The sequence below is a fragment of the Ceratotherium simum genome, chromosome 7 (genome assembly GCF_057802395.1).
Source record: "Ceratotherium simum simum isolate JZ-2026a chromosome 7, ASM5780239v1, whole genome shotgun sequence".
Lineage (NCBI taxonomy): Eukaryota > Metazoa > Chordata > Mammalia > Perissodactyla > Rhinocerotidae > Ceratotherium > Ceratotherium simum.
In genome coordinates, this window is record NC_141906.1 from 16,558,073 (window position 1) to 16,570,432 (window position 12,360).

At 37.3% G+C, this 12,360-nt stretch overlaps 1 protein-coding gene across 1 annotated transcript; it reads left to right on the plus strand.

Annotated features, from left to right (window-relative positions):
• The first annotated feature begins 2,764 nt into the window (after nt 1-2,764).
• On the plus strand, nt 2,765-3,414 carry PTH (parathyroid hormone). The gene is made up of 2 exons (XM_014793196.2): nt 2,765-2,850; nt 2,969-3,414. Exons 1-2 carry the CDS (start codon nt 2,765-2,767, stop codon nt 3,228-3,230), a joined length of 348 nt encoding a protein of 115 aa, XP_014648682.1. The 3' UTR covers nt 3,231-3,414.
• The last annotated feature ends 8,946 nt before the right edge of the window (nt 3,415-12,360 follow it).

Genomic DNA, 12,360 nt, shown 5'->3' on the forward strand with positions numbered 1-12,360 from the left:
TTCTAGGGGGAAACTGAGGTAATAAGAATCAAAATGGCTCTGGAGTCCTAAAGACCTTTGTTGCATTCCCTCTTCCCCATTTTCCAAACGTCATGTGAAAATGGGGCTAAACATAGTATTCACTTTAAAGGATTGCTGTGAAGACTTAGCAGTGTAACACATGTATAGTCGGGCATCTTGTTAGTGCTTATCAAATGTTATTATTGCAAATTAAAATGCATAAATAAAATGTAATTTAAATGAATTTTAAAGTAATTTCACTTTTGAAGTCTTTAAAATTAATTACGTATTAAGAGCATTTTATCAAAGTATTTTTAACACTTCCTTTAAGAAAAGCACTGTATCTAATTTTTTTAAAAGATGACCAGGAATGATATGGATCAGTTCAAGATGGCTTGTAAAGTAAGCAAAACATAATATGATTCATTATAATCCTCATAATAATTGTACTAAAAGTAAGGTTATAACAAATATACTTATTTTCAGATTTTACTTTCAAGTAAGAACATGACATCATAAATCTTTGAAATCAGTCTTTTCTATAATATAAATTCATTAATCCGGTCAGAATTACAATTCAATATTTGTTAGAAATCTTTGCATAGACCCTTTTCCCAGCCCCACACTGTTTTCCTTTTAATATCCAATTATCTGAGAGAATTGGGAGTGACATCATCTGTAACAACAAAAAAGCTTCTCTTGGCGAGCGGAAGACCTATATATAAAAGTCACATTTAAGGATCTACAGTCAATTCATCAGCTTTCTTAAGTTTACTCAACTTTAAGAAAGCATCAGCTGCTAATACACCTGAAAGAGGATCCTGTGCTAAGACATTGTGTGGTGAGTTATCTTTATTTTCTCTTTTAAATTTTATATGAGATTTTTATATAATTAAGCAATTATTTAATGTCTCCCGTTTTCCACAAATATCATGCTGCTTGTTCAAGGTAAAATGTTAAGGGAGGGTTTGAATTATGTTTAGTATAAAATGCCACAGTACGAAATAAACTTATGCTATTAAAATACTCTTAAATCATTATTTTGTGATTTATTTTTGAGATTCCTTGCTTTTTTTAAATGTATCTGAAATTACACAAAAAATAATTAAAATTTGGCACGATATACTCTAATGGTATCTTATTGAAGTTTTGAAATAAAGCAGCCTAATGAGCAATGAATAATTCTGATTTAAATAACCAATACAAATTTATTAGGTTAAAATTCATTTTTCCTATAGAATATCCTTATCTGGATTGTTTTTTATGAACCATAGAGAGCTCAATCTGTGCACTGTAGTTGGAGAAACTCAGCTTTACTGTTGAATATTTATTCCCTTTACATACAGCCTTTTGTAATTTTCTGTTCTGAAAACTGTACATGAATTTCAAGGGTGTTTTACGACTGTTTTTCAGCTGTTTCATGACATTCTTGTAAGAAGCTCGTCTCTCTATTAAGAACAAGGAAGCAAAGCAGAGAGGTCTGAAGTCACTAGGTGAATGTGACAGAGCTAGGATTAGAAACCAATGCTCCTGTCCTCTAGCTATGGTGCCTGTTTCTAACATAAACCAAAACTGAAGAATATTCATTGTTGCTCCATCGATAGCTTTATATTGCACAGTGAAAATAAATGTAGTAGATTATAATGTTTCTTATGCTACTTTAGATCATGCAGTTTCCTTTTAATATGAGTACTTAGCCACTCCATGTGTATGTTAAAATGGAGAACATTAGGCATTAAGAAAAAGCACTTTTATAATAACAGGCTTTGCAATTATAGAAATGCAAATTAAGGTAAGACTATTCTGAGATGAAAAGCTTTATGAGCAAAAGAAGAAAGTGCTAAAAATTATACTGAAGCAAAATTGTTAATAAAATAAGCTGAAGAAATAAGATACAGATAAGCATTTTACACGAAGCCAAAGCTCCAAATTCATATAACAAGTAATTAATTAGATGATTTTTTAAATGCTTTGACACATTCTTTCTCATGGTAGGAGAACTAAGCAGTAATTCAGTAAAAATCTCTAAATCAGAGTCTATTAATTTGGTGTTTATGATTATTATTATTTTTTTTAATTTTATTTATTTATTTATTTTTTCCCCCAAAGCACCAGCAGATAGTTGTATGTCATAGTTGCACATCCTTCTAGTTGCTGTATGTGGGACTCGGCCTCAGCATGGCGGGAGAAGCGGCGCGTTGGTGCGCGCCCGGGCTCCGCACCCGGGTCGCCAGCAGCAGAGCGTGCGCACTTAACCACTAAGCCACGGGGCCGGCCCTATGATTATTATTGCAGTGCCTGAAATGAAGCTGACTTATGAAACAGAAATTTGCTAAGTAAATAAATAGTGTTAACAATTTACCTAATTAAGAGAATTAGCCATTTTCAAGCAAGTTATAAGCATTTAGTCATAACCAACATAAAATGTGGGAGGAGATTCTAAAAAGATTTTTCATTCCTCATGTGGCTTAAAATTCATGTATTAAAACTTGCACAAGACTCTCAAAAAGATACGTAAGAAAGTAAAACTAACCTGTCTAGTTTCTAAGTAAAATTATGCATATATATAATATATGCTAATGTATCTATAAAATAAAGAGGCTGATTCCAAAAGCCTCTCATGAAAACCAATCCAATTAGTTACTGTCACACTCTGTACACAGTTGTATGATTATAAATGTAAACTACTGTAAATTTTATTAGATGGTTTGGAATATTAAAAATATTTTTAAATACCTCTGTTTTGCTTTTCCTTTTAGTGAAGATGATGTCTGCAAAAAACATGGTTAAAGTAATGATTGTCCTGTTTGCAATTTGTTTTCTTGCAAATTCGGATGGGAAGCCTGTTAAGTAAGTACTGCATCTTGTTCGGCATGGTGGAGGCATGGGAATTGGATTGTTAAGGTTGACTTTAGGATGTGGAAGAGGGGAACTGATGGAGTGGTCCTCTCTGTTCTGTTCCCTCCAGGAGGAGATCTGTGAGTGAAATACAGCTTATGCATAACCTGGGCAAACATCTGAACTCAGTGGAAAGGGTGGAATGGCTGCGGAAGAAGCTGCAGGATGTGCACAATTTTATTGCCCTTGGAGTTCCTATATTTCACAGAGATGGTGGTTCCCAGAGGCCTCGAAAAAAGGAAGACAATGTCCTGGTTGAGAGCCATCAAAAAAGTCTTGGAGAAGCAGACAAAGCTGATGTGGATGTGTTGAGTAAAGCCAAATCCCAGTGAACACAGATATGATTGGAGTGCAGATCTAGACACCATAGGGCAACAATATTACATGCTGCTAATGTTTTCAAGCTCTATTATGATTACCAAGTGCCAATATTTCTAACCTTCCAAACTTTACATGTAATCCATTGCTAGCCATGATAGCTGCAATTTTAATTGATTATTTTGATTCTACTTTTATTCATTTAAGAGCTCTTTTAATTATTCTATTTCTATTGTTTATTCTTTTTAAAGCATGTTATTGCATAATTTATAAAAGAATAAAATTGCACTTTTTAACTTCTCTTCCATCTTACAATGCAAAATAAAAATTTGATGATCATGATTCTGAATAAGTATTTCTCACTTGTCATGAGAACGTCTTTTTGATTATGAGTAACACACATATGTTTAAATTGATCGTGGCTGGGTAGAACAACACAAAATGTTTTTTTAATCAAGTGTTTTACATTCTGGTATTTTGAACATCACTCTTCTAATATTGCCAAAGTACCAGGTCCCCAAATCCTCACTAGCTAGATACTATTGTCCTCTTCATTTCCAGAAAGGAAATGAAATGCTCAGCAAGGAAAGGCAGAAAGTGGTCTGAAACATGGATGCAAAAGCATTTGCCTATACACAAACCCACTGATCATATTTCTAGTCTGGGCCTCAAATTGCAAGGAATAGAATTTTTGTATTTATTAAAATATAACTTCATTCATTTGACAAATATCTATTTAGTGTTCATTATTTGTCATGTACAGTATTTGACACTGGGCATTAAATGGTATGCAAATGGACACAGTTCCTGTCTTCCTGGGGCCTACAATTTGGTGGGGAAGACAGATATTAATTTGTTATCAACTTTGATAAATGCTATGAAAGAAAAGCACAAGATACTTCAGGAATGTGAAATGCAGAGCTCTGATCCATTTAGATAATGCTGTCCAACAGAATTATCTATGGTGAGGGAAATGTACTATATTCTGTGCTGTTGGATAAGGTAGCAACATGTGCTTCAGTCCTCGGCTTGTGTCACCGAGGACTGAATGAGATCCTATCCCTGGCCTCAAAGAGTTCATGGGTTTTTTTTTGTTTTTTGGAGGGGAAGATCAGCCCTGTGCTAACATCTGCCAATCCTCCTCTTTTTTTTTTTCGCTGAGGAAGACTGGCCCTGGACTAACATCCATGCCCATCTTCCTCCACTTTATATGGGACACGGCCACAGCATGGCTTGCCAAGCAGTGTGTCGGTGCGCGCCCAGGATCCGAACCGGCGAACCCCGGGCTGCTGCAGCGGAGGGCGCACACTTAACTGCTTGCGCCACCGGGCGGCCCCAAAGAGTTGATGTTCTATTGAGGAAGACAGAAAAGTACGCAAGTAATTACAATATTACATGCAAAATACAGAGAGAATGGAACGGTTCTGCTTGATGTAGGGAACAACTGAGATGGGACTTAAATGGCAAGTAGATTTTGCAAAATGTAGAATAGAAGAATGTTAACACATTTCCTGCATCCTGGTAGAATCAATCAGGCTTTGGTTTAAATGCAGAGAACAGAACCTACCTCAGTTAGTTTAAACAGTTCTCTTCTAATATCAGCAGCTGCCTGATATTATCCTGAGACTGCCCTGATCAGGAGGCAGCTGCCTACTGCTGCTGCTCCAGAAACACACTGCACCAACTACAACCTGCCCCAGCAAAAACATGGATGATCAGCGCTCCGTTTCTTGACATATAGTCAGTGCCTTGTTGCTGGAATCTGCTAACATTAGCACAACAAAATCAAACCCTTCCTCAACAGTGCTTGCCAACAGAAAGGGAGAAGTGGCAGAATTATCTTACTTCTGCCTTCCCAATCTCACAGGAGTGCATAAGATTGGCTGAACCTAAATCTCTTCTAGAACCATAGCTGCAGAGGTGTCTGGGAAATGTAGTTTTTAGCTTTCCAGCCCATCTAATACAGGAATGAGCACTAGAAAGTGGCATAGACTGTGCCTCTGACTCCCTGGTAGCATCACGCCTCAATGAATATTCTTAAATATGTCCCCTGATGGAACTGTGTGAGAATTTTTTTGGGATATTTACCCAGCAGTGGAATCATAATGCATAAACAAGCTTCTCAAGACTGCTTCTGAAACAGAAGTACAGTTTATGCTCCCACCAGCAGAGCTAAGCATTTCTGCTTCCTATTTCCACCTACAATGGGAAGTGTATGCCTTTATAAAAAGTCTTGCCATATTAATGTCAAGTGGTAGTTCATTATTTTATTTTGCATATCTCTGATTACTAGTGATATTGAACTTCTCTCTACATGTTGCCCACTTGGGCTTCCCTGTCTGTGAACTATTTATTTATATCCTTTGCCAATTTTTTTATTGGTTTTCTAGCTCTGTTAATTTTGAGTTCTTTGCATATTCTAATACAAATTCCTTGTTGGTTTCAAATGTCACAAATATTTTCTCCCAGTGTATCATGTATTTACTAACTCCATGCTTAATTTTGATGGATGTAGATAAATCAATTTTTCACCTTATTGTTTGTATTTGAAGAGTTTTATTGAAAAAGTCTTTCCCCAACCCTAGTCATAAAGTTATCTCTTACATCTGCTGTAGAGTTTTACCTTTCACTTTTAGGTATTTATTCTTCTGGAGTCTAATTTTGTGTATGACCAAATGCTATGTTTGAACTTTAATATTATTTTTTCATATGGACAGTCAGTGTTCCAAATACCATCTATTAAACAAGTCTTTTCGTCCCCATAGCTTTGTAGATATATTTAAAAAATCATATCTTAAATTCCCATGTAAATGTAAGTTTAATTTTTTTACTTTATTTTTAGGAAGTGCCCTTTGAATCAACTTTTTTTTTTTTTTGCGAGGAAGACCAGCCCTGAGCTAACATCCGATGCCAATCCTCCTCCTTTTGCCGAGGAAGATAGGCCCTGGGCTGACATCCATGCCCATCTTCCTCTACTTTATATGGGATGCGGCCACAGCATGGCTTGATGAGCGGTGCGTCGGTGTGTGCCAGGGATCCGAACCAGTAAACCCTCAGACCGCCGCAGCGGAGGGCGCACACTTAACCACTGCACCACCAGGCCAGCCCCTTGAATCAACTTTTAGTCCATGGAAGATCAGTCTCAGGTGGGGGCCCACAAGTCACCCTTCCCTGACTCTCTCTCCATTTCTTGACTTAATCCTTAGATACTGTGTCCCTCTGAATGTCTCCAACCCTACAATTTTCCTCCTCATGTGGCCCATACACAGGAAACCTTCCTTCCCAAGTCCTCAGGGATTGAGCCTATGAATATCCAACCCAGGCTCTACAGAGCAACAACTTCTTGGTTCCATCTTGAAGCAGCAGTTCATGGAGGTGGCCCTCAGGAAACATGCAAGAGGAAGAAATGACCTACCCTTAAACTGTGGGCTTCCTGGGTCTAGTTCAACTTCATCCTGAGCATAACCCAGCAGTAGTCCCTCATCCACGGTTTCACTTTCTGCAGTTTCAGCTACCCATGGTCAACTGCAGTCTGAAAATATTAAATGGAAAATTCCAGAAATAAACAATTCATAAGTTTTAAATTGCATACCATTCTGAATAGCATGATGAAATCTCACTGCTGTCCAGCTCTGTCCCACCAGGGAGGTGTATCATCCCTTTGTCCAGTGCATCCACGCTGTATCCACTACCCACTCCTTAGTCACTTAGTAGCCCTCTTGGTTATCAGGTCAATTGCCATGGTATTGAAGTGCTTGTGTCCAGGTAACTCTTATCTTACTTAATAATGGCTCCAAAGTGCAAATTGCCATTGATGCTGGCAATTTGGACACGGCAAAGAGAAGCTGTAAAGTGCTTCCGTTAAGTGAAAAGGTGAAAGTTCTCGACTTAATAAGGTAAGGAAAAAAAATCATATGCAGAGGTTGCTCAAATCTACAGTAAGAACGAATCTTCTATCAGTGAAATTGTGAAGAAGGAAAAAGAAATATGTGTTTGTTTTGCTGTCACACCTCAAATTGCAAAAGTTACAGCCACAGTGCATGATAAGTGCCTAGTTAAGATGGAAAAGGTATTCAATTTGTAGATGGAAGACATGAACAGAAAACGTGTTCCAAATGGCGGCAATGTGTTGCATCAGAAAGCACTGAGTCTATATAAAGATTTCAGCAAGGGATACCCTGAAATGAGTGACACCAAGACATTAACTGCAAATGAGGGATGTTTACACAGATTCAGGAATAGGTTTGGACTGAAAGAGAAAGAGACCACATTCACATAACTTTTATTACAGTATATTGTTATAATTGTTCTATTTTGTTATTCATTATTGTTAATCTCTTATTGTGCCTAATTTATAAATTAAACTTTATCATAAGCATGTATGTACAGGAAAAAACAGTATATATAGGGTTTGGTACTATCTGCAGTTTCAGGCATCCACTGGGGGTCTTGGGTATCCCCCACGGATAAGGGGGGACTACTGTATCTAGAGTTAAGTAAGGTGTTAAAAATCAATGATTTATTTTTGCAATTCTTTTTTTTTCTTTTTTCTTTTTTCTTTTTTTGGTGAGGAAGATTGGCCCTGAGCTAACACCTGTTGCCAATCTTCCTCTTTTTCCTTGAGGAAGACTGGCCCTGAGCTAACATCTGTGCCAATTCTCCTCCATTTTGTATGTGGGACGCTGCCACAACATGGCTCAACGAGCAGTGTGTAGGTCCATACCCGGGATTCGAACTCGTGAATCCCGGGCTGCTGAGCGGAGCATGGGAACTTAACCACTATGCCACTGGGCTGGCCCAATATTTTTGCCATTCTTATCCTAAGGCTTCCTTTTCAGTAAAACAAACTGGGTGGTTTTCGCAACCATATAAACTCCTGGTAATGTCACAAGAGTTCGGGAGTGTATGATCCATCAGTTTCGCCCCGTATGCTCTTCGTTTTGGACAGAGTTCACATATCTCCTTAAGAGAGCTATGATCAAATTCGATATCTGTAGCATCCTTGGCACAGACTTTCATGGGTTGCACATTCTCACCCTCTCTTGGGATCCCAGGATGGAAGAGTGGACACAGAGGCTCTGAGGTAGATGCGTTTGTGAAGGTGTATAAACAGAAACCATCAGTGGTACTGAAAAATGAAATGGCTTTCAGGTCACAGTCCAGGAAAATCCTATCTGCAAGTTTGGGTCCATGTGGAGAACAGTCCCCGTTTCTGTGTTGGCAGTGACTTCATGTCCCCCCTTGGGGCTCACAACCCAGAACCCTAGATCTGAAGATACCAAGAAAGGTCTTTCATGATATACAGATTCCTTGCAAACACCCACAGCCCATTCCAATATTCCTCCAACTTCTACCTCCCAATAGCGGCAGCCAGAGGTGAAGCAGGAGGACTCTGGGCCACAAGCGGCAGAGATGAATGTTTTAGTTTCTCTGGTGGTCTCATCTGCATCTGCTCATATCTGATGCTCCGCAGGTCATTAAGAGAATGTGAGGAAGTCATTGGCTGTGGCCGATCCAGAGACGTATTCACATAGAATCTCAGCATCTAGCAGCACATGCTCATCATAGGCATCATCACTTTGATCTCAGCCACCAGTTTCCCCAGGGGCCATGTTGGTCTGGATTCTCTGGATCCAAGAGATATCAAGACACTGGGGAGAAGTGAAAAGGCTGCCTGATTCTCCATTTCCAAATGCCTGAGGCCAGTGAAGCAGTAGTCATGTTTGCAGAATGTCAAACAGGGACCTTGGAAATAGTTCTGGCAGACGGAACATATCAATTCCTGTCTGAGTTGTTCTGCCATGGCCACCATTTCACTGTGGCTGTTCTCGGTTTTGTGGTTCTCTGGGGGTACCGCAACTTCTCAACTGGATTCTAGGCTTCTCATAAAGGTATTTTACTCTTTGTATACCATTGTTAACCAGTGTTTCAGTGAGGGGACGAGGCCTAGGACTTCCTATTCCGCCATCTTGCTGATGTCGTTAACATAGGTTTATTTTCTAGCTCTGTTTGTTCTCTCCTATTGATGTGTTTGTTCCTGCAATATAAAGTACACACACATACATCCTTCTTTACAGACCTTTATTCTACCATATAAATTTTACAATGAGTTTAAGTCCTTTTCTAAAAAAAAAATCCGGCTGCAGTTTTGATTGGGATTGTATCAAAATTAATATATTAGTTTTAGGAAGAATTGTTATCTTTATTATATAATTCTATTCATTAACATAGTAGGGATCTTTGTTTATTCTGATCTCCTTTCATGCCTTTTAAATAGAGTCTAAAAAAACCAGCTTCATAGGTACAGAGAACAGATCGGTGGTTGCCGGGGTGGGGGATGTGGAGTAGGCAAAATGAGGTTTTGCCTCATTTTGCAGGGGGTCTAAAGGTACAAACTTCCAGTTATAAAATAAATAAATTTTGGGAAGGTAATGTACAGCATGGTGACTATAGTAAATAATACTGTATTGCATATGTGAAAATTGCTGAGAGATCTTAAAAGTGCTCATCCCAAGAAAAAAAGTTTTGTAACTATGTATACAAATATCAAATCATTATGTTATGCACCTGAAACTAATATAATGTTATCTGTCAATTATACTTCAATAAAAAAACCATTTTGCCATTATCATATCTAGTAATAACAATAATCTCTTAATAGTCTATTTTCTATTTTCCCTGATCGTTGTTTAAAAATTTTTTTAACTTTTGGTTTATTTGGATTAATATCCAAATAAAGTCCATAACTGGTTTAAAAATAAATAGAGTCTAAACATTTTCTCTAGAAAAATATTATGTATCCTTTGTTAAATTGCTAAATACTATATAGTTTTGTGGCTATTGTGAAAGGTATCTAAATTTTTATTGCATATTCTAGTTGGTTATTTTTGGTATAGAGGTATGTTGTTCATTTTCATAATTTTATCTTATATCCAACAACCCTGCTGGAATTTCTCATTAATTCTAATAGTTTATCTTTTGATTACATTTGCTTTTCTGTGTAGATGATCATATAATCTCAAATAATGACACTTTCTTCTCTTTTCTCCCTCTGATTACAATTTTTTTTTCCTTTCTTATAGTATTATCCAGTAACTCTAATACCATGTTAATGAATGATAATATTGGGCTTCCTTATTATATTCTTGATCTTACTGGGAGTGTGTTTGTAATTTCTCAACATGAGAATTGTCTTTAACATATTGATGACATTCCCTTGTATAACTAGTTTTCTAAGAGTTATTTTCAAATTATAAAAGGGTATTGAACTTTATAAAATGCTTTTTTTCCAAAAACATGTAATTTTTTTTAGTCCTGTACTGTGATAAATATTTTTGCATACCTAGGATAAAATTTCCTTGATATTGATATGGTGTTACTTTTTAAAATAGTAAAATTTATTGTACATACAGAAGCATGTATAAAACATATATATAGACTCTCAAGAAAAAAATAAAATGAATGCCCACTGCTCACTACTCAGATTATGAAATAGAATATTGCCAGTACCTTAGAAATTCCTTGTAAGCCATTCCTTGATCACATCCCCCTTCATCCTCATCTCCTTATTTTATATTTATCATTATTCCCTTGCTTTTCCTTATAGAAAGTCAAGATCCCTTGATTAGATGGATACTCCAATGTTATGTTTTCAAATGTATGCTGTTGCATAACATGGGCTCTGTATTTCCAGCCTGTGATATCTATTTTCTCACCATCCACTATGGCTAAGTCCCTGCTCTATAATTTAGGTTTTTGCTAGTCAGCACTTCATTTAATGGTTCTCATTTCTGAATTAGTTAGGATGAGCAAATTGCTGCAACAAATAGATCCCAAATGTATAACCACCTAAATTAAATATATGTTTATTTCTTGTTGACATAACATTCCTGGAATCTTATATTACTAGGCAGGTAAACAGGTCAACAGGGTGGCCAGGGATTCAACTTCTACCATGGCAACCCTAGGCTTGTCTTCATCCCAGTTAGCTGGAAGTGAAAAATGTAAGAATGCCACGTGGGAAATTTTAACCAGACATGCCTGGAAAAAGTGACATTATCTCTTCACATTCTATTGATTATAATATAGTTATGTAACACATCAAATATTGTGAAGTGGGGGGGGGGGTAGGGCAGCTGGAAAATGTAGTCTCTGGATGGGTAGATACTTCCCAGTGACAACTCTATACTAGGAAAGCACTGGATTTGGTGGCAAGCTAGACATCTCTGCCACAATTCCTAGAATATATACACACACACACACATATATATATATATTTATAGATAGAGAGAGAGAGAGAGAGAGGGAGAGAGACTGCATATATGTACATATACGGTTAAAAAAAATTTTTGTCTGGTTTGGACAAAATGTAATCATACCATATTTATTATATTGCACTCTGCTCTTTTCACTCAACGTTGTGAGATGCATCTGTATTGATGCATGTAGCTGTAGTTATTTATTTTTTGAGGAAGTTTGGCCCTGTGCTAACATCTGTTGCCAATCTTCCTCTTTTTCCTTTTTCTCCCCAAAGCCCTAGTACATAATTGTGTATCATAGTTGTAGAGTTGTAGCTCTTCTACGTGGGATGCTGCCTCAGTGTGTCTTGATGAGCAGTGAGTAGGTCTGCGTTCAGGATCGGAACCAGCGAACCCCAGGCTGCCCAAGCGGAACACGCAAACTTACCCGCTACACCACCGGGCTGGCCCCTAGCTGCAGTTATTTTAACTGTATAGTATTTCACTATATAAGTATACTTCAGTTTATTTATGCATTTATTCTTAATGGATATTTGGGTTGTTTTTAGATAGGCTGTTATTAACAATGAACATTCTTTTACATGTCTCTTACACCTGTAAGAGTTTCCTTAGCATATGTACCCAGGAATGGAGTTGCGTGGTCAACTTTGCTAGGAGATGCCAATCGATTTTCCAAAGCAGTTGTAACAGTTTATATCTCCTGCCCCCAGCAGTGTATGAAAGTTCCTCTTGCTCCACATTCTTGCAAATACCAACTACTTTCAAAATTTTGCCAATCGATGGGCATCTCATTGTTCTTTTAATTTCATCCCCCAGGTTATTTATGTGGTTTCGTGTCTTTTCATATATTTATTTGCCATTCACATTTCTTCTTCTGTGAAGTGCC